This window comes from Gordionus sp. m RMFG-2023, chromosome 2 (genome assembly GCF_954871325.1).
Source record: "Gordionus sp. m RMFG-2023 chromosome 2, tfGorSpeb1-WG-v2, whole genome shotgun sequence".
Taxonomy (NCBI): domain Eukaryota; kingdom Metazoa; phylum Nematomorpha; class Gordioida; order Chordodea; family Parachordodidae; genus Gordionus; species Gordionus sp. m RMFG-2023.
Genome location: NC_088776.1, coordinates 18306523 through 18329608, shown reverse-complemented (window position 1 = coordinate 18329608; position 23086 = coordinate 18306523). Strand labels below are relative to the sequence as shown.

The following is a 23086-nucleotide window of genomic DNA, read 5'->3' as shown; positions in this document are numbered from 1 at the left end:
AATAAAATATTTATATACAAAATTGATAATATGTAATTATAATGAATCGACATTTCCTGGATTCAAATACGTTCTTCTTTGTTCTAAAAACCTTCCAGCCATGCTAAATCCTCGTTCAGAAGCACTAGTTGCAAGAATTGCCAATATTTTTCTTGCTAATCTTGATAGCTTTGGCAAATATCTTTTGTTACAAAAGTAGTTTTAGATATATAAAAAAGTTTATGTTTTATGAAAAAAGTTTTTATGATACCAAAAAAGAAAATTTTAATTTTTAATATCAAAAAAATTCACAAAAATTATTTTTTTTAAAATTTCTTAACCAGCCCATCCGCCCTTAGTTTAAAATTTTTTTTAACCCGCTCGCCAAAAAATTTTTGTCCGCCCGCCCAATGCAGACCTCTACTGCAAACAATCATAAACATTATTTTTCAAATTTATGGATCAATTTTTGCTATCCTTTTAATTGTAATATAAACGGGTTAAAGATTATACTATAATAATCTATTCTATGTAAATTTTTTAGGTTTTTTATTGAATTAAAATTCTAAAAAATAATTATTTTACGTTAACAATATTTTGATAGTTAGCAATAATAATTTAAGTTATTCTTTTTAAAATTTTGAGAAGAGTACCATAATTTAAAGGGTGTATTTAATAATGTTGAAATGCCGACGGAGGCTGCGGAAATTTTTTAGGAGGTAGGTATAGATTTTTAAGGGCGGTTTGCATCCAGTTATCCTGTCATGTAGGCGCTGGTTGTAACTAAGGTTTTTTTCTTTATTATTCTTAAGCGTTTCCTTTTTTAGCCTCCTGAATTTATGAAATATATATATATCTAACCAATGACATAAAAAATTAGAATAGTTTTTAACATGAAATTAATTATCATAAGGGTTGCCAAAAATGGCGGGTCTAGCTGATTTGCTTTTAACGATGCTTAAAAATGCATTTTAATGAATGAATCGTCGCAGATATTATTATATGTCATTGTATCTAACATAAATTTAAGCATTGCTACATTCTTTCCCTACCAAATATTTGATGGCATATTTAAAAACTCCTGTATTATTATAAGAATGGATAAATGTTATTGTCTAATATAACTAAAACTTTTTTTAACCTTTATAATTCTTCCACGATTACTTTTTTAGCCTATTGCGATTCCATCTAATTAGTTCAAGCAAAAATCATTAGCTATGATTATCACTTATTACTTCATATATACCTTAAAATTTTTACCGATTTAAAATAATATTTAAAATTTGATTGATCACCGCAAATACGTGGTCATTTTTTAGTAATAACTTCATTTTGTCAGACGACGTAAATTATCATTAGTCTATATATTCCATATGGATATGCTTTTTCAAATCTAATGAATTTTGAAGATTATGATATAGATGTAGAATATTTTTTAAAAGCTACATGTATATTTTATTTTAGCATTTACCATTAAAAAAGTACTGTGAACCTTTTGAAAAATATGAAAATGTAAAAGTAAGCATTTGGATTCAGTCATTTATTAGAAAAGTTTTATAAATGAATTTTTATACTTTAAAAAAATATTATAGATCAAAAGCACCTTTTTTTTTAAATATGTAAAAGTATTCACTAGTTTTAGGGATCTTTTATATGTTAATATGTAAGAAATAATATGTTAACATGTTATACTTTTATTTTATAGATTTATTGCTATTATCCTTTTTATACTGAAATATTATATAAACAAAAATATTTTCTATTTAAAAATTATATTAAACCTCTACATTATACTAATTTTCCTAATCACATGTTTTATTCTTAACTCTATATCAAATAATTTAACATATAATTACGTATTCAACAAATATTATTTATTCAATGAAAATCTTTTAACTTTTTTGCAAAGTCTAAATTTTAAAATTAAAGTGGGCTCCCAATTTATAATGCAACTTGAAAAAATTAACAATGCACCTAAGTATAATTCTCATTTATTTATACTTGTATATTTTTTTTTAGGTTAAATGACCTAGAATATATAAATTCCCTCAATCAATTTTATTTATTAAATATGAAGAGAGATTTTATTTTGGTTATTCAACAAGTTATTAATTTATTAGCTTACCAAAGTTACCATTATCCATCCCAAAAAGTTTTTAACTATTTAAAAATTAATTACATGTTTTAATACAGGCCACATTTAAATACATTAAAAAAAATTGTGATATTATGGTTGGAGAATCTTCTACTTTTGAAGATAATGAAAATATAACTCATGTTCAAATAACTCAAATGTATAAAATCTATAAATTTACCATAAGTGAATATCTTAAATATATTTTTTATATGAAAATTCAATCCCCAAATATGAGTTATATTGAATTGATGATCAGCATATTTAGGGGAATTTTCCTGAAGAATAAGTTGAACAAAATTATTACTCAATATGAAACAAATGTAAGATACCTCAAGGAAAAAGTATTTGATCTACCAGATATTGATATTAATAAATTAGATAATCTAACTATATCAGAAAATACTCAAAAATTTTATATACAAGCCCTTAGATATAATTTAATAGATAATCTAGCAAAGTTAATATTTATTTATTACTTTTACTTTAAATAAATTTTTCCCACAATAGGTTAAATATTTTAAGCCAATTAAATATCCAATCTTCTAAAACAACAAATATTTTACATGATTTAAAATCTAAATTCAATATAAATAGTAGATTATTGAATGAAATATTAGCATTTAGAAGTAATGATGCATCGAAAAATGAGATTATTAAAACTATTTCCCATGAACGTTTTCTTCATAAAAACGACAAGCAAAGTAAACACAGTGTTGTTTCTGATTTACTTCATTTTTTCCCAGAATTATATATCAATAAAAATGTTACCTCAGAATACTCAATTGAAGATCAAGTTTTATAACAATAATTTTTCCCCCTTTTAAAACATTTTATCATTAGTTTTTTGAATGTAATACCATAGGTAGGGACTCACTGTATCAAGATACAAGTTTGATGACCTATGATGAAGATGAATCTGCAGTTTGATATCAAATTTTTTTGAAAAAAATTAAACTTTTTTTATACCTATTAATTATATACTTTTTTTATAGTCTCTAAATGAAGAAATGAAAAACAAAATGACCTTGTTGAACAACGAATTAAAGCTTGTGTTAAAACTCCGCATGAAATTTTGGCAGATTCGAAGTGCGCTTATTGGCCATAGTTTTTCAAAAAATAGAAAGTACAAAAAAAGTATTATTCTCCAGTTCGATCACTTAAAGCTACATTTTGACTCGTTAAAATATACAGAATTTAGTAACACCCCAACGCCCTCAGATAATAATATTATAAATTTGGAGCATGAAATGGATGATATAATATTGGGTTTGGGAATCACAAATAGCGATGAAGATGAAGATTCCAAATCCAAAGAATGTGCATTGCCTATCTATAAAACTATTGAATTGAATGCCAAAAAAACGAAGATAAGTAAAAAACATCTGGACACATCAATATTAAAAATTAAGCAAACCCAACCAATGGCTGATAATGCTAAAGTTGATGAAATCATACACCCATCATGTATTTTTGGAGATAATAGTCCTTTCGATTTTGCTAAACAAATTGTAGCCAAAGTTATTTCGGATAAAGAACTTAGGAAACAAATATCAAATTCAAAATATATTGAATCTCTTGGGAATATTAGTACCTCTGGTCAGTTAATTGAAGAAGAGACTTTCGAATAAATTTGTTGTTAGATTTTATAAAAATAATATTATATATCTACATTAGAGTATTAGTTTTTTTTTAAATGAATAAATTCTACCATTATATCAATCAATGAAGATTATTATTTAATAAAAATATTATATGCTTATGATATAAAAAAAATTAAAATCATTCATTTATCTCCAGTTAACAATGTTGATTTAGCCTATGATTTATTTACAATGAAATGGAATTACACAAAACTGGATTTTTATAGGTTATGAAGTCTTTATATTCTCCAAGGGGAAATCTATATTTACCAAGGTTTTTATATCCCAACAATATCTCAACTATCCCTAAGACTTTAAAGTATGTATGGTTTAGAATACTACCAACCATTTGTAGAACTCCTTATAAAAGGTATGATTAATCAATAATGCTTTCAATTTATATAAATTTATTTTATCTATTTTTTTATTTAGATTTCAAGATATATTTATAATAATGAAAATATAATCACCACTATGCTTTTGCAATTTTTAAAATAAATTGGGCATGGTAGAAATTAGAGATGAACTCAATAATTAAAGATAAACTTATCTGTAGAATATATGTTATAATATCAAACTCAATATTGAAAAAAATCACCTAACATAACGAGAAAATCTCATGTTCTTTTAATTTTGATGAGGATGATAAAATAATTATATTAATAATAATTGATTATCTAACAAATTTTTGGATCTCATAATATATAAAGAGTTCCCTTTTTTAAAACTACTTTTCATAAAAGTAGAGATTATTTAGTCTGGCAAAGGATGTTTTTTGTGAAACTTTGTTAGTTGATAACTTTGAAAGACATCATATTTTAAATATACAAAATATACTAATTAAATTATATATTATAATTAATAGTTTATTATGTAATATTATTAAAATATTTTAAATTCGAATATATATTTAACTACGATTATAAAAAAAATATATAATTGAGGTAGTGATATTTTATTGATTCACCACTTACTTAAGGAAATAATCAGGCATAATTTTAAAATAGCTACTATACATTTAAAATTTAATAGCTATCGCTATTTTTTGAGAAGGTAGCTAATTAGTAACGGAGCTATTTTTCGTGGAAAGTAGTGTATCAAACAGAAGTCTACGACGGTACCGGTGTAGGATTGTGAAAGCAATACCCATTGTAGTTTCAATACCGTATTGATATTATCATTGTAGATTCAATACCGTATTGTTTTTACAATATTGTAGAATCAATACCGTATTGGTTTTAAAATACGTTTTCATCGCTTCAAATATATTGGCGGCCATTAAAATTGTAAAATATTTATTATTATATATTATCGCTTCAAATATGTTGCGGCATTAAATTGTAAAATATTTATTATTATATATTCTTTTATCGCTTCAAAAATATTGGCGGCCATTTTCGATTTGTAAAATATTTATTTTAAATAGATTTAACTTTTTTGAATTACCTAGATTAAAATATATATTGTAAACATGTTAAATTAATTTCAGTGAAGATGTACCAAAAGTGACAATTGTCATATTGTAAAATATTTATTTTTTAATCGCGTCAAAAATATTGACGGCCATTTTAGATTTGTAAAAAATCTATTTTATATATTTAATAGTTAAAATATATTTAAATGATTTTCTATTCTTTTATATAATTTTTTTAAGGAATTTATATTTTACTATTCTTTATATCCTGTATATTTTTATTTTTTAACTCATATTTATTAATTTTCTCCTTATGGTTAAAATGATATTGTTTGTTCAACTCCATCCTGTAGAAAATTGTAATTAAGAACAATGTACACAAATTTTCTTCATTTACCATCTTATTATTGGGATCAAGCCTTAAAATTTTAATAAACAAGCTTAAGCTAATCACAGATATGAGGGTTTCTATTACAACAAAGGATCTCAATCATTATCTCTATCACTATTATTATGCGATCATTGCCTGTTGGCTCATCTTAAAATCTTCATTCCTATCTCAAACCTTAAAATTTTAATAGACAAAAGCTAAATTAAGTCAAAGCATCTCAATAAATATCTAGTACTGAAATATGTTTTAATCATTTCCTGTTGGCTTCTTAATCGTCATTTCATTTTTTAGATGCATATATAATTTTATTTCTATCTGATTAAAATTACATTTATATTTATGGAACACAAAATATTTTATAAAATCAAATTATGTTTTATATAATTCTTTTAAACTGTAATAACTATTTTTAGTTGTATATATATTTTTTATTGCAATAAAAGACTGATTTCTTAATACTATATAAATAAAAAGGATATATCATTTTATTTCAAAAATACAAGAAAAATATTATAAAAAGAAAATATATCCCAATAACGGAAACATGATTATTACAAATTGAGTATATATTATATTATAACACGATTAAAATGATCAGAAGTCGCATTTATTAAATATATATTTAAATTAAAATTTTTTATACAGTTATTTTTTAATAATGAGGAGTATGTAATGTATTTCATCTCATTTCCATTTTTGCAATATATAATGATAGGTGTTTGAAAAAATGTGGCAGATGCTACAATATCTAGTTCATCTGCCCACGTTCCAAGTTGATATTTTTTTGTATCAACTATATGTGTGATTATATCTTTCCCAATAAAATCACTAAAAATATCTTTATTTTCAAAATGCATCATATAAGAGGTAATAGACCCCCTTATAATTGCATGGTGATCTTCACTCCCTGAGATTTCTTTGCTTAAGCACCGATAAAAACAATTACCGTCACCAAGAACTATCTCAAAATTAGGAGGATAACTTAAATTTTTAGTTTTATTATTGCTTTCTGTTAATAAAGAATATGGGATGCCCAACCTCTTAGCATGATATTTCTTCCATGCATAATTGGTGGCAAGGTAAGGTAACGGAGAAGTATCAGGCTCCTTATATAATATTATCTTAATATCGGTAGAATCTTCTTTTGCCTCATCTCCGTTATTAGATTGTTGGATGTAGGGCTTAAGGTTACACCCGTTATATTTTTGCTTTAATGGAGTATTATCTTTATTACTCACACTATAAATATCTTTATCATGTATTTTATCAATTACATATGGACCAAGCCAAGGATCAGACATTTTTCCACCCTTTCGATCCGCACGACGGGAGTTCCAGATTAGGACCAGTTGTCCAACTTCATACGATATTTTATCCTTTTGCCTTTTTTGATAATCTCTTTTTTGTCTATCTTGGGCAACAATTATATTTTCTTTCGCCTTTTTCCATACGACTGACATGCTCATTATTCTATTTAACAATTCACTCTCGTCAAAGTCATTATCAATATTATTTACATAAGAGTTTTCAGGATCATTATTTATTTCCTTAACAATATCAGGCTTAGTTGTGGAATTTAAGTCTGATGAAAGCTTTGCATTCCGACCATATAACATATAAAATGGGGTAAATCCTGTTGATTTGTGTACACTTGTTCTCATTGCAAACAGTACACCTGGAAGAACTTTAATCCACTGGGTCTGTTCATTTCCTAAAACCTTTAACATTAGGTTTTGAAATCGTATGAAGTTGGACAACTGGTCCTAATCTGGAACTCCCGTCGTGCGGATCGAAAGGGTGGAAAAATGTCTGATCCTTGGCTTGGTCCATATGTAATTGATAAAATACATGATAAAGATATTTATAGTGTGAGTAATAAAGATAATACTCCATTAAAGCAAAAATATAACGGGTGTAACCTTAAGCCCTACATCCAACAATCTAATAACGGAGATGAGGCAAAAGAAGATTCTACCGATATTAAGATAATATTATATAAGGAGCCTGATACTTCTCCGTTACCTTACCTTGCCACCAATTATGCATGGAAGAAATATCATGCTAAGAGGTTGGGCATCCCATATTCTTTATTAACAGAAAGCAATGATAAAACTAAAAATTTAAGTTATCCTCCTAATTTTGAGATAGTTCTTGGTGACGGTAATTGTTTTTATCGGTGCTTAAGCAAAGAAATCTCAGGGAGTGAAGATCACCATGCAATTATAAGGGGGTCTATTACCTCTTATATGATGCATTTTGAAAATAAAGATATTTTTAGTGATTTTATTGGAAAAGATATAATCACACATATAGTTGATACAAAAAAATATCAACTTGGAACGTGGGCAGATGAACTAGATATTGTAGCATCTGCCACATTTTTTCAAACACCTATCATTATATATTGCAAAAATGGAAATGAGATGAAATACATTACATACTCCTCATTATTAAAAAATAACTGTATAAAAAATTTTAATTTAAATATATATTTAATAAATGCGACTTCTGATCATTTTAATCGTGTTATAATATAATATATACTCAATTTGTAATAATCATGTTTCCGTTATTGGGATATATTTTCTTTTTATAATATTTTTCTTGTATTTTTGAAATAAAATGATATATCCTTTTTATTTATATAGTATTAAGAAATCAGTCTTTTATTGCAATAAAAAATATATATACAACTAAAAATAGTTATTACAGTTTAAAAGAATAATATAAAACATAATTTGATTTTATAAAATATTTTGTGTTCCATAAATATAAATGTAATTTTAATCAGATAGAAATAAAATTATATATGCAACTAAAAAATGAAATGACGATTAAGAAGCCAACAGGAAATGATTAAAACATATTTCAGTAATAGATATTTATTGAGATGCTTTGACTTAATTTAGCTTTTGTCTATTAAAATTTTAAGGCTTGAGATAGGAATGAAGATTTTAAGATGAGCCAACAGGCAATGATCGCATAATAATAGTGATAGAGATAATGATTGAGATCCTTTGTTGTAATAGAAACCCTCATATCTGTGATTAGCTTAAGCTTGTTTATTAAAATTTTAAGGCTTGATCCCAATAATAAGATGGTAAATGAAGAAAATTTGTGTACATTGTTCTTAATTACAATTTTCTACAGGATGGAGTTGAACAAACAATATCATTTTAACCATAAGGAGAAAATTATTAAATATGAGTAAAAAAAATAAAAATATACAGGATATAAAGAATAGTAAAATATAAATTCCTTAAAAAAATTATATAAAAGAATAGAAAATCATTTAAATATATTTTAACTATTAAATATATAAAATAGATTTTTTACAAATCTAAAATGGCCGTCAATATTTTTGACGCGATTAAAAAATAAATATTTTACAATATGACAATTGTCACTTTTGGTACATCTTCACTGAAATTAATTTAACATGTTTACAATATATATTTTAATCTATGTAATTCAAAAAATTTCAAAAAAGTTAAATCTATTTAAAATAAATATTTTACAAATCGAAAATGGCCGCCAATATTTTTGAAGCGATGAAAAGAATATATAATAATAAATATTTTACAATTTTAATGGCCTCCAACATATTTGAAGCGAAAATTAAATGTATAATAATAAATATTTTACAATTTTAATGGCCGCCAACATATTTGAAGCGATAATTAAATGTATAATAATAAATATTTTACAATTTTAATGGCCGCCAATATATTTGAAGCGATGAAAACGTATTTTAAAACCAATACGGTATTGATTCTACAATATTGTAAAAACAATACGGTATTGAATCTACAATGATAATATCAATACGGTATTGAAACTACAATGGGTATTGCTTTCACAATCCTACAGGTTCCTTGCTATGTTTTGCCCTTTCAGGCAAAACATGGAGATAACCGGACATCTTGGCCTTTATGTCTTTGATGTCCCTAAGGCCTTTATTGTTAAAATAAGTCAATCAAAAATTTACAGTATAGCAATAGAAAATAAACAATGAATATAATTAGCGTAATAATAACTATTTATGTAAATAAATATTGAGGGATGAATCGTTCTAGCTAAGTGTTGTTTATTGCTGTGATTTTTGATTGACGTATGTCAGGCCAGGTCTTGGGAAGAAATGGATAGTTGATCCCAATTGTACGAGACGGTAGTTGCGTCATTATCAGGTATCGATAGGTTGGATATTAGCGAAGGGGTATCTTGGCTAGACTGGGGCCCGAATAGAGATTCGTCGTCTTGCTGAAGTAAGATTGCTCCTTCCAATATGGGGCCTTCGAAGAGTCCTAAGTGTCTCCTTGGTGCCATCCAGGTTCTCGATGGTAGATCGGCTGGATTGTCTTCAGTGGGGATCCATTGTATATTTTGGGAGATGGCAGTGAAGTTGGGCAATCCTAATTTGATCATAATCTGAGTGATGATGATTTCTAGTGATGGGGATCGCGAGCCTCCTTTCCTAAAGGTATAGTATGCCACTGATGAGTCCGTGAAGACCATTGGGTGTACATTGTTACGGTGTATTGCCATAATTGCACCCATGCCGACCGCTAAAATTTCTTTGCCATTGATATGGGATATTGCGTGTATTGGAATGTTGAAGAGGAGGTATGCTTCACTGTATGCTACCGAGAGGTTGTCGGTTTCCCAGAAGTTAATATCCATGTGGGAATTAGATGCGTCGACGTATACGGGTGAGTTTGCATAGTAATGTAAGGGCATGGGTGTCGCTAACACATCGATGATTAGGCGCGCTTTGGTGAAAGCTAGGAAGGTGTCCACTACTGGGGTTAGTTGTCCGCTATTCATTGTGACGTAGTAGGGGGAAAAAAGCCTTGACATACCCGTTATGGTGTAAGCGTAGTGATTGACAACCCCTAGGACCCTGGCTGCAAGCTCAATTTCTATGTCGAGGTGCTGGTAAGAGTGTCGCCGGAAGACTTCTAGGCACTTGAGTAGTCTTCTTCTCGTACCAGTATCCGCGGAGACAGTTTTGTTGGTCAAGTTAATGGGAACACCTAGGTAGGTGATCCGCGGTGTAGGATCCAACACTGATTTCTCTGGCGCTATTTGCAAACCCCAGCCTTCGAGAGTGCAGCGTAGCGATCGAGTTGACCACTTAACGTCATTTTCGTTGGGCCCATAGATCAGAATGTCGTCCAAATAGACGTTGTAGTTGGCTTTCTTGACGGTTTTAGCGCATGCATCTAGGATTATGGATTGGAGGCAGTAGGGGCTGAAGGATGCTCCCATGGGTAGACGACCTAATGTCCATTTTGCCGGCATAAGACGCCTGCAGCGTGGCTGACACAAGCGGGATGATCTCAAACGAAAGGGGTAGTGCAGGAAGTTCTTAGAGACTTCGGAAAAGTCGCTGATAACTCTGGGCGCCCATTTCCTTTGGGAATCACGAAAAGCGGGGAACAATTTGGTCCCGTCAGCCGGCTCGATGACATTGGCGACAATGAGTTGTCTTACGATGTCGTGGTATTTATTGTGTACGCCCGCGCGGGTATTGTGTTTGAAGTATATGTTATTATTATTGTTTATTTTAAGGTGATCGATGCGCGGGCGAAATCCTCTCTCAGCAACTCTTCTAGTGAAGGGTGACATCAGTGGTCCCACTGTAAGTCTTGCGTTGCTAATATTGAGGCTAGGGCGAGCGGCTAGCTGTTCGTCCGAAAAGGTACTTCTAGGACCCCCGACAACGATACCATTAAGGATATCGGAAATGTTGGGTGTGCTTGAGGCGCCTCCCTGGGGCATACCAGGTTCATCATCGGTGCTATAGACGGAGTCTTGTAGTTCCGAGATGATTGACCGAGCTTCGCTGCTTTCCGCCGAACTACTCGATGGTAGTGAGTCAGAGAGGGGACTGGGTGTCCACCATTCGGGTATTCCAGAGTCCTCCGATAGGAATGAGGGAATATCCGATGCTGACGAAGGGCTAACTTCAGGGATGTTGCACACAGGGGTATGATTGTTGTCTATTGCGGAATCCGGTGCATCACTGTCCCTGTCAGTGTCTGTCGGCGAAAACATCTGATGCCTCAGCTCCCTAAGAAATTTATTTACTATAGTTAGCCAGCTAGGGGGCTGAGATGTTCCCGCCCTTCGAGCCGGTGGGCCGTTGCTCGGACCGGTAACCCCTGGATGTACCGGTGGGTTGTTAGTAGAAGGAGGTAGAAGAGATAGTGGTAGAGAAGAGGAGGAAGATGATAGAAGAGGAATCGGGAGTGCGACCGAGTCGTTACTTCCTTTTCTTGCCCCTGGCGGGGGCCGCATCCTTCCTTTCGGGGCGCTTACGGTAACTGGAGGTAGCGGGGCCTGTTCGGTTCCTGTCTCGAAAGGGCAAGGTGTCCTGATAAACGGTGATGTTTTCCCCGCATAAGAATTTCTCTTGATACGAGGCATCATTGTTTCTAGCGGTCTTCCAGTTCCAGTGGATGGCCAGCGCTAGCACTCGAATTCTTTTGGCTTGAACCTTCAGTATTCTGATGTCGGATTCCGGCGACAGGAGCTCCAACACTTCAGCGATGTGCTTGATCTCGTGACGATCTCTGTCGTTAGCCTTGCATCTGGGCTCTAAGAGATCTTGCTGTAAGCCTGCCCAAACTTTCATAAGTCTATCGTAGGCCTCAGCGGATGTCGCTGGCGGTTCGAGCTGGACCAAGGGCAACGTAGGCGGTGCTCCTGGTGTGGCTGGCGGTGGCGGCGCCTCGTTAGTCTGTGTACCAATCACTTGTGGGGCTCTTTCCCTCGGAGTAGACGTGTGTCTAGGTGACGGGGTACGTTGTCGCTGTCGGTCCTGGTTTACTTGTGTAGAAAGTGCTGCCATGCGATCGGAAATGGCGTTCATCGCTAAGATAATAGCACGGGTACTGGGATCGACGGGGACAGCGTCCATTGAATTGTCAGGCGTAAGAATGAGATTAGTGCCGTCCTAATTCGGGCTCTGTCCTAGAGGTAGGTTAGCGGTATCAAGAGGGGGTCTATTCCCTGCAAACGTTCCTTGAGTAATACGAGGTCTAACCATGATTTAGGATTAATTGTGTGTACAAATAAAATTTACAGTATAGCAATAGAAAATAAAATGTACTAACTTGTTCTCCTGTATCTATATTAATTGATATAAATTTATAATTATAATTTAAATATACTAATTTGTTCTCCTGTGTACTAATTTGTTCTCCTGTTTCTATATATGGATATTTAAAAATTATAAACGGTAGTAACAATTTGTATAAAAATTTCAATTTGATTGTTCTCCTGTTTCTATATATGGATATTCAAAAATTTGTAAACGGTAGTAACAATTTGTATACAATATTCTTAAAAAATTTCAATTGTAAACGGTAGTAACAATTTGTATACGGTATTCTTAAAAAATTTCAATTTGATTCGTAAAAGCTGAGGTTCGGTCATAAATTATCAATACCGTATTGTTTTTACAATATTGTAGAATCAATACCGTATTGATTTTAGATGGTATTGTTTCTACAATAATACACCGGTGCAACGTTCTAAATGAATTCCGTTTTAAATAAATTCCAATTTAGTGATATTGACATTTATGACTGACATGTTAAGATTTAATATAATATTTTAGTGATATTGACATTTATGACTGACGTGTAAGGATTAAATATAATATTTTAAATAATACTGACATTTATGACTGATATGTAAAGATTAAATATAATATTTTTATTAATACAGACATTTATGACTGTCGTGTAAAGATATACAATATAAATAAGACATGCGTTATAAAGATATGCAATATAAACAAGACGTACGATATAAACAAGACATGCGATATAAAGATATGCGATATAAATAAGATATGCGATATAAATATATACGATATAAATAAGATTAATTAAAATTTATTATGCGGTCAAAATGTTTGCGATAATTTCTTAAATATATATTCAAATTAAATTTTTTAATGTATCTTAATTTTTTTAATTGGCGTGTAATATGCCCATTTATAAATGGTATGGATAATTATATTTGTTTGAAGCATAGTTGCCAATGCAACTATCTCCACGTCTGTTCCATAAGTTGCATTTTGAGCCATGCCTGTTCTCTCCAAATATTTGTTACGGGTTCTCCCAAAAACCCCTCCATCTGCTCAACAATATCCTTGCTTCTCATAAAGAGAATGCATTGCTGTCTCAGAAAATCGTATTGGCATTCGTCATCACAAACTTCTTTGCTTATACATCTACAATAATGATTAACAATAATTTATTTTAAATATGTATACCTGAAGAGACCATTTCCATCACCAATAATCCGCTCGGTAGAAAAATTATCTCCCATTACACCATTATCATATTTTGGATATCTTTTCTTGATCGCAAAATGAAAACGTTCAGAATGATAAATTTTCCATATTCTGTTGGTGGGAAGAAATAGATTTGCATCATCTTTCTTAGAAATTACAGTCTCTACTGTCAATTCATTATCTAAAAAATATGCATAATTAAATAATAACACATATTAATACCTTTCTCAATAAACAGTCCTACTTTGTCAATTACAGCTGGTATATTAGGATTAGAAGGCATAACTAATAATTTAAAAAACAAATTATATCGATTTATAAAAATATTACTATTTTCTCGATGGCTACCAAGCTCTACCATCTTCGTTTCATCATTTAATATCTTTATCCTCTTAAAATCTGCATCATCTTAAAAATACATATAATAATAAATATTTTATATTTTTGGTCTTCACAATTCTTATTCTCTTCCCCAATAATCGTGTTGAGTAATTTTGACACTAAATATTTAAAAAAATTATTGTGAGTTTTATAAATAATACAGTTCAAGTGACTTGAGCATTTAACTCCTCATTATAACTCACTACTTCAGAGTTTTTATCATCTAAAATATATGTATATTACTAAGTAATTAAGATAATTATATACCTTTTCTTGCAAAGTAATGTTTTATATTACATATATTTTCTTTGCTCTTTAAAATGCTACCGTTAGCATTCATGAGCTCAACATTGCCTAAATATTAAAAATAATTTAATAATAATGATAAATTTCACTTTTAAGAATCCTAAATATTGTATAAAGGCCCATCCAAGGTCTGGTCATTTTACCACCTTTCCTATCAGCCCGACGGCTGTTCCAAATAAGCACTTGATCATTGACTAAATAATTGTTATTTCTACCAGCATTACGACTTCTATAATCCCTCTGCTGTTTAAGCTGAGCAAGATCTATATTGCCAGCAGCTATCTCATGAATATCATTAATCCTGGAAACTGTATCTTGAAAACAAGATTCCAAATCTGCTTCAGGTACATTGTAAGGATCAATATTTTCTTCCTCGTCAATCTTAAATAGAGACATAATATATAGTATATTATAAAATGAGATTTATCATACCCCATAAGCTTGTTTTGCTTTTCTATCATACATCAGCTCATATGGTGTAAATTTCAAAGATTCGTGTAGAAAAGTGTCATAGGCAAATATTATGCCAGGCAAGGCATCTGTCCAAATTAATTGATTATCCTTAATACACTTTGGTAGTGCATTTTGGATTGTCCTATTCACTCTTTCAACCATGCCATTTGCCTATGGTCCCTATGAGTTTGTGAAAATTATTGCTTATTTCATTCACAAACTCACGTCCTTGATCATTAATTTGATTCTATATATAATATTAATATTTTATTACCAAATTTATTATACTTTTGCCCTACCATGTGTGCATAGTAACGAGTAAAGGAAGCGCAATACCGATTTTGCTGTTTTATTTTTTAAAGGCATGGCTACAATATATTTTCTGAAATAATCAACTGCTACAGCAATGTATTTATAGCCATCCTCACTCTCAGACAAAGCACTTAAATCAACACCTATTTGTGTCCATACCTTTTGTAAAATAAAAGATTGTTGTTATATTATATACTCCATTAGGAGGTTAGGTGTCATGTAATAAAGTAAAGCTGCTTACCATTATTTATGATTGCAGCTGAAAAAAAACATAATAATAAAGAATGAGGTAAAATCTAAATTAGCTAAAAAATGAAATTATGATATAAAAATCAATTTTTACCTGAGATTGAAGGGGACTATATTAATTTTATTTATTATATTTACAGATTATAAGTTTTAATTATTATATTATATGCAAATTATATTCTTATTTTGGAATGTTATATTAACCTTAAAGAAACTAAAAATGAATATATGATATATTTCTTGTAAAAAAATTCAATAAACTTTAAATGGTTCAATATATGAAACCAACATTACTAATAAAAACAAGTGCCACATACATATAAGCTATAATGGACAGATCATTAATAAGGCTACAAATGAAAATATAAAATACATAAACAAAAATTAGAAACAATTATAATGACCAAACTATAAAAATTTTCAAATTAAGGATTTGTTATGTAATCAACTTTAATAACTTTGTTGGAATAGGAATTGAATGCAACTCATTGTTAGTTTTGTCAAATCTTGTGTTGCTAGCTGGCTAATATCACAACATTTTACAAAATAAACCACATCCTATTTCATATTTGGCCACCAGAAGCTAAAAATATAATACATGATATAATAAATAGATTTATTATGCAGAAATATTTTACCTACTAGTCAAGTAGCTGTGAGTCTTGGTGATACCAAAATGGTCAGCTAAAGATTTTGCCTCATTAGTATTACATCCACTCCACTATAACTTTTTAAAGAAGTTAAACTCTTCTGTTACAATCTAAAATTGTTTCACTATTATAAAAATGGTGAAACAATTTATTATTGTGTATTATATTTAAAAATATATTATTGATCATATAATATAATTTTTATATATTTTACCTATCAGCCAATTTGCTGTAAGTCTTGGTGATACCAAAATGGGCAGCAAGAGATATTGCTGACACATTAGTATCACATCCACTGTGAACCATTTGAAGAACTTCACCATTATGAGAATGGTGATGCATTTTACCCTTACAAATTTTATATCTCGAGGCCTGAACTCGCAGATTGCATCTTAAGCCTTTATTGGAAGACATAGATGATGGATATTTTTGGTAAGGATATAATCCAATTCTATTAAAATGAATAGAAATGTACTAAACAAAATTTATTTACTTGATTTATCGTCTTTCGTCATTTGATTGGGGAAACAAAGGATAATTTTGGTATCAAAAACAACTGTTGAAATGAATAAAAAAAATATATATATAATAAATGGCCCAAGAACATATCCAAAAATTTAATTTATAGTATTCAATGAAAATAAAGAATATTTCAATGTATTTAGGCAATCATTTTGTTTGCAAACTGAAATTTATCTTATAGAAAAAATTTGCAATATTTTTTTAAGTTAGCAAAGATTTAAATAAACTTAAATACAATAAATATATTATTCAATGTAAATATAGAATATTTCAGTGTATTTAGAATCATTTTGTTTGCAATACTGAAATTTATCATATAGAAAATATTTGCAAAATTTTTTAAGTTAGCATAGATTTAAAACTTAATTGGAATGAAAAATTATCATGCTAAGACCACATTCAAAAATTTAATTTATTATAAATTTACAATATTTTTATAAGTTAGCAAAGATTTAAATAAACCTAATTACAATAAAATAAAGAATATTTCAGTGTATTAGGCAATCATTTTATTTGCAATACTCTTTCTTTCTTTCTAAATTTATCATATAGAAAAAATTTGCAATATTTTTTAAGTTAGCAAAGATTTAAATAAACTTAATTGGAATGAAAAATTATCAGGCCCAAGATCATATCCAAAAATTTAATTTATTGTAAATTTGCAATATTTTTTTAAGTTAGCAAAGATTTAAATTTTCTTAAATACAATAAATATATTATTCAATGTAAATAAGGAATATTTCAGTGTATTTAGGCAATCATTTTATTTGCAATACTGAAATTTATCATATAGAAAAAATTTGCAATATTTTTTAAGTTAGCAAAGATTTAAATAAACTTAATTGGAATGAAAAATTATCATGCTAAGACCATATTCAAAAATTTAATTTATTGTAAATTTACAATATTTTTATAAGTTAGCAAAGATTTAAATAAACCTAATTACAATAAAATAAAGAATATTTCAGTGTATTTAGGCAATCATTTTATTTGCAATACTGAAATTTATCATATAGAAAAAATTTGCAATATTTTTTAAGTTAGCAAAGATTTAAATAAACTTAATTGGAATGAAAAATTATCAGGCCCAAGATCATATCCAAAAATTTAATTTATTGTAAATTTGCAATAATTTTTTAAGTTAGAAAATATTTAAATAGCTTAATTGAAATAAAAAATTAGTAGGTATACTCAAAATAAATAAATATTCTATTAAAATTGCTAAAATTTATTATTAGAAAAATTACAATCATTTACTTTGCAAAGTTGAGTATTGGTAGAATAATAGGTTTTTATGCCAGTTTATAAGTTAATCGTTGTTATAATGCTATCAAATATATATAAATAATTTTCATTGTAGGCCAGCAATTGACTATGTTTTAATATACTTTATCTAAAATTAATTAAATTAAGATATTAGAAGGATATATTATTTACTACTTTGCAAAATTTATAGGTCAGCAATATTTACAATTGATCTTGATAGATTCTTCATAAATCTGATTTAAACGAACTCCCACTTCAATCAAATATGTCAATATCAGTAAAAAAAAACATGTCAGTCATAAATGCCAATATCACTAAATAAGAATCTATTTTTATGGAGAAACCAGTCGACAGGGGGGTGGCGAGGTTTTGAAATTATGTTTGTTAGTAGAGTCTTTCCGTGAGTGATAGACTATTATATAACAATCAAGCCATAATGCCTTTTATTGATCCTGGCCAACAATTACTTTTCCATTTCCTAAAACTTACGGAGCTGGTTCCTATTTCTGCGTCATAGTTCCTTTCTCTCATATCTTTATCATTATCAAAGACCTTTTTCGCTATATAATCCTATCACTCCATAGAGTATTTTGTTTCTCTGGAAAAAGAAAAAAATAACCTTTGTTGTGTGGTGTTCGTTGCTGGATAGTCTTAAACCTATTACTGACTAGTTTTTGCCTATTCACTGGAATTTTCATCTATTTAAACAATTTGCGGTAAACCCATTAGCTTTTTCTTATTTTCATGAATAAATTCTAATCTCAATTGATATGAACACATTCTCAATTATTGATAGTAATTATCAAGGCTTACATTAGATGTTAAACTTAAAATTAGTCACCACCCACCCTTAAAGTCATTAAATTATTTTTACAGTTCTTGGGTATAGGCTTTTGTTTTGCCCATTTCTTTTTGTTTATTAGCCTATAGACGTTTAAGCAACAGTTCTTGGACTGTTGCGCGTACAAGTATGTGCGGCTTGACCACAAACATGTGTTGGGCTCATCATTTTTCTCCCCTTAATTAACTATCCAGTTTGATGGATTTTTGAGGAAAACCTAGCGTAGCTCTGTTATATCCACAACCAGAGGGCGAAAACGCTTTTATCACGTATTTAAATCGGGAGTTTATCTAAAACGTTACAAATTTAAAAATTGAAATAATTTTTTTTTGACGCTAATATAATGAAATAAAATTATAAATTCAAGATTTATCTTTTTGGATTGTGATTAGTTTTTATTTCTTTTTTTTAAACACCCAGATTGTCGTAAAATATAATAAAATTTTTATTTATTAGAGACAAAAAATTAATATAAGCATAAGAAAATATCAAGCTAAAAATCATGAGAGGAACAACTTTTTTTTAATTTTATTAAATGAAAATGTTCCAAAATAATATCGTATGGTATCATACACTTGGGAGACATCCCACAATTAAGTGGGCACTCCACCTCCATATAGAGAGCATCTCCAGTGCAATGAATTTGCATCCACTGTTTGGCGGTAATTTACCCTAATTGAAGGTACCTATTGTGGATAAGAGGATCCACTATGCTATGAAGAGGATTCTGAATATAATATGAATGGTATACTATTTTGAATTCTCCCTTAACACTGAATTCTAATTTCTATAAAATGTTCTAGAAATTTTTTATTAAAAGCTTCACAGTAATTAGCATAGTTTATTGGTAAGAATAGAGAAATAAGAAAATATATAATTAGTTAATAGTGTGCTTATCTTTTTAGAAATTTGTTTCAATAGAATAGTTAATTTTTGATGGTGATAATTATTTATGGGTTTATGATGATTATGTGAATCCATTGTGATTAAATAATTGTAACAAATCAAGTGTATTTGATGGTAAATCTAGAAATAAATTTAATTAGTTATTCTGTGAAAATTCGCTTGGTATATCATTGCATTTAATAATTAATAGTTTCTTATATTAAAAATTAATCTTATAATTTTGCCAGATATCTAAAATAATATACAGCTACCAGTGACGTAGCTAGGAATTTTTTTTAGAGAGGGAGCCCCTTTAACGGGCCTTCGGCCCTTTTTACAAATCATAACCATATCTTCTATAATATATATCAATAATATGATATTATAATTTAGTAGATTATTCAATGACTTTATAAGAATACTATCCAGAATAATTTCAATAGTAATATAATATCCTTCCACAAACATCAAAACCAGAAAAACATAAATATTAATGGCATTTATTTAATATAAAGTCACATTTAATTCTTTTGAACGTATAATCTAGAAAAAAGATCTAGCTCTGGGAGGGGTCCGAACCCAAAAACCACCCCCGCAGTGGCGTCGCTAAGGAGGGGGGCGCAGTGGATCGAGCCCCCTGAAGCAAAAAATTTTTTTTTAATTGCTCATTAATATCTCCTTGAGCTAAAAATAAATTTTTTTAATTGCCCTCTGAATAATTACTTTTATAATTCTATTGAGTAATATATAGATTTAATTTTATTAAAAAATTAATAAGACTATCTTAATTTTTATTAAATGAATACTATTTTAATTATTAGATTAGATTATTACATATAAATTATACTATGTCAGCTTGCAATCAAATTCTGTGTTAAAAATATAACAATATCACTTACTAAATACTAATTTAGCTTTAACAGTTGAAGCTTAATTGACTTTTATTATTTAAATTATTATATAACCCTAATAAATATAATTATTTATTAATTGAAAATTAATAATTTAATATTTTAGCCGAGTTCAAAATCACTAATCAACTATACTATTGATTTTTAAATTTAATTATCATGTCTCTTTCTAAAATTATTTCAAGGTCCAAATCCAAATAAGTATAAGAGATTTATTTATAAAAAGTAAGTAGACAGTTTATAATCCTCTATTATATATAATTTTTTATAAAATATTAGGTAAAATGCCACTTTTACAGACGTATCTGACAGTTATATAATATATTACAGTTAATATTTTTAAAATTTTACTAATAAATGCTTTTGATAATAAATATAAGTAACAATTTGCTTACAAGTATTTAACGCCATCTATTTATTTAAAATATAATTAAAGTTAAACGTATTATTATTCATCCTACAATAGATGTAATAAATTATATATCTTTTCTTCTCTTTTTTACATATTTTTAGTAAAGCTATATTTTTCTTCTTCGCGAAATAGATTTGAGTTAATTAATACAAATATATTTTTGATATTATTACAAACTACTTTTATTTTAAGATATAATATACCAACAAGAGATGTAGCGACAATAATATATAAAATCTTAATTGCTTTTATATAAAATTTTAATTGCTTTCATGTTATCACTATGGTTCTTATTTTGTAGTTACAGAATGTTTCATTTCTTATATGGCATCCTTGCCGTGTAAATAACTCAAGGCTTCAATATATTTGCATAATTTCATCTAAAAGTTTTAATGTTTTTGTTTTATCAATTTATCTAACAGAATAAATTGTGATGATTTACCATCGTGAGTGTCATGGATAGTACTGCAAATTAACCAATATCTATTATTTGTGTGGCTTAGTAATTTATGTTTATTACTACAGATGCTGAGAGCATATGATCGCACATTTTAGATAAGCAATAGGTCAACTGTGTAGTCGTTTATATAACATTGAAAATGGAAGATAATCTTTTAGAAGTTTAATATCATACATAAATTTTCTCGATTACTTATCTAGCTTCCATCATGTCGTCTAAGAGGAAGCTCTAACCATCATATAGTTTTATGATTTGGATTGGTCGTTTATATTCTCTTCTTCAAGAATTGTAGATTTGGTAAGGTCTCTAAATTTTTTCTTATTAGTCCATTCTATAAAACATTGTCTAAAATGGTAATAGGGAGTTATATTAGTTTCATGATCTTTTGTCAATGTAAGTTGCTAAAAATTATATTATATTATTTAGTTTACAAAAACTATTATCAATTGAGGCATATAGGAATTAATTAACCTTTTTATCATTTATTTATTTAGACGCAAAATCATTTTATATCAACAATCGAAAATATTTTATACTGTAATAAATAGATTTTCTATTAAAAAATATTATTTTTAGAAATGTCTTGTATTATTTTTATATGTTAGTTTATTTTGTATGCAAAATATAATATATGACATTCAGAATAATTATTTAGAGTTAGTAAATTTTAAAAAAGTATAATATATTAATATATAACCCGGCCGAAGGTCCGGTGGCCCGCAAATTGGGGAGTAAGAGGGGCGAAGCCCCCCATATAAAATTTTTAGTTGAGCCCCCTGAGATTGTAAAGACTAGCGACACCCTGCATCCCCGTAGCTACGCCACTGACAGCTACCATTGATAATGGAATAAATATGATCAAAAACCATGAGATAGACAAATTATTAAGGTGTTATTGATTGACAATTTTTTTTTTAAAGTTGTTAAAAATTTATTTATTTTAAATATATAATGTTGTAGTATAACATTTAATACCATTGCATTAAACTATATAAAATAATTTCCAAAGCGGTTCACGAGCTTGGTATTAAGAAACCTGAACGTAGTTCGCTAAAAACGTAAAAGATACTTATAGATTTCGCGCTTTTATGTTGTGGGTTTAGTACAGGCCTCACTAACTAACCTGCTCAAAAAAAAATTTAAAATTATTTTCTGAATAACTTTTTTTAAGCTAACATTATCCAAAATGACTTTTTTTAGCTAACATTATCAAAATTAAGTAGGTATTTTTAAAAAATCATAATTTTAGGAGGCTCTTCAAATTTTTAGGGGTATCAAGCCCCTGAACTCCACCCTAGTGACCCTAATTGTTTGGTGTAATATATTATTGAATTTAACCCCTAACTCTTTATAGCATGCATAGACCTATAACTGCTAACGCGGTCTATGAATTTGCTATCGAGCCTTAGACTGAAATTACCTTTACTAAATGTAGTATGTTTAAATATAGCGATCTTAATCCCTTGCTATTACAATCCACACCATATCAACTTTGATTATGAAAAGCAAAATCTTTTAAATTAAAATAAATACTCATTATTAAAAAAATGAAGTGATTTAGATTCTTTA

At 28.7% G+C, this 23086-nt stretch overlaps 3 protein-coding genes across 6 annotated transcripts; 1 reads left to right on the top strand and 2 right to left on the bottom strand.

The window, feature by feature from the left end:
- Positions 1-1338: 1338 nt before the first annotated feature.
- On the top strand, positions 1339-13472 carry LOC135923576 (uncharacterized). Of its 4 annotated transcripts, none has more exons than XM_065458403.1 (11): positions 1339-1402; positions 1444-1530; positions 1572-1642; positions 1685-1957; positions 1999-2131; positions 2173-2573; positions 2624-2817; positions 2860-2909; positions 2957-3037; positions 3109-4126; positions 13296-13472. In XM_065458403.1, exons 1-10 carry the CDS (start codon positions 1376-1378, stop codon positions 3742-3744), a joined length of 1953 nt encoding a protein of 650 aa, XP_065314475.1. In that variant the 5' UTR covers positions 1339-1375; the 3' UTR covers positions 3745-4126; positions 13296-13472. The 4 variants fall into 4 exon arrangements, with proteins under 4 accessions (XP_065314475.1, XP_065314474.1, XP_065314477.1 ...); XM_065458402.1 differs by lacking the exon at positions 13296-13472 and adding an exon at positions 4189-4511; XM_065458405.1 differs by lacking the exons at positions 1572-1642; positions 1685-1957; positions 13296-13472 and adding an exon at positions 4189-4511 and having other exon boundaries at positions 1362-1402; positions 1444-1497.
- On the bottom strand, positions 13414-14361 carry LOC135923577 (uncharacterized). Its single transcript, XM_065458407.1, has 5 exons — positions 14325-14361; positions 14200-14277; positions 14092-14154; positions 13849-14050; positions 13414-13806 (listed from the first exon to the last, which is right to left on the bottom strand). Exons 2-5 carry the CDS (start codon positions 14228-14230, stop codon positions 13620-13622), a joined length of 483 nt encoding a protein of 160 aa, XP_065314479.1. The 5' UTR covers positions 14231-14277; positions 14325-14361; the 3' UTR covers positions 13414-13619.
- Positions 14362-14414: 53 nt separating this feature from the next.
- Positions 14415-16617, bottom strand: LOC135924142 (uncharacterized). The gene is made up of 7 exons (XM_065459191.1): positions 16435-16617; positions 16209-16344; positions 16029-16153; positions 14989-15480; positions 14646-14937; positions 14518-14604; positions 14415-14473 (listed from the first exon to the last, which is right to left on the bottom strand). Exons 4-7 carry the CDS (start codon positions 15169-15171, stop codon positions 14415-14417), a joined length of 621 nt encoding a protein of 206 aa, XP_065315263.1. The 5' UTR covers positions 15172-15480; positions 16029-16153; positions 16209-16344; positions 16435-16617.
- Between the last annotated feature and the right edge of the window lie 6469 nt (positions 16618-23086).

What these genes read in the sequence shown, in the direction of transcription:
- LOC135923576 (XM_065458403.1), top strand. Translation starts at nt 1,376, where the DNA reads ATGAATTTTGAAGATTATGATATAGAT. An exon ending in TTCAGTCATTTATTAGAAAA is followed by an intron (nt 1,531 to 1,571) that starts GTTTTATAAATG and finishes AAAATATTATAG; the next exon opens with ATCAAAAGCACCTTTTTTTT. An exon ending in AATACTCAATTGAAGATCAA is followed by an intron (nt 2,910 to 2,956) that starts GTTTTATAACAA and finishes TTTTATCATTAG; the next exon opens with TTTTTTGAATGTAATACCAT.
- LOC135923577 (XM_065458407.1), bottom strand. Translation starts at nt 14,230, where the DNA reads ATGGTAGAGCTTGGTAGCCATCGAGAAAATA. An exon ending in TGGTAGCCATCGAGAAAATA is followed by an intron (nt 14,155 to 14,199) that starts GTAATATTTTTA and finishes TTAAATTATTAG; the next exon opens with TTATGCCTTCTAATCCTAAT. An exon ending in GATGGAAATGGTCTCTTCAG is followed by an intron (nt 13,807 to 13,848) that starts GTATACATATTT and finishes TCATTATTGTAG; the next exon opens with ATGTATAAGCAAAGAAGTTT.
- LOC135924142 (XM_065459191.1), bottom strand. Translation starts at nt 15,171, where the DNA reads ATGGTTGAAAGAGTGAATAGGACAATCCAAAATGCACTACCAAAGTGT. An exon ending in AATATTTAGGATTCTTAAAA is followed by an intron (nt 14,605 to 14,645) that starts GTGAAATTTATC and finishes TTTAATATTTAG; the next exon opens with GCAATGTTGAGCTCATGAAT. An exon ending in ACATTACTTTGCAAGAAAAG is followed by an intron (nt 14,474 to 14,517) that starts GTATATAATTAT and finishes CATATATTTTAG; the next exon opens with ATGATAAAAACTCTGAAGTA.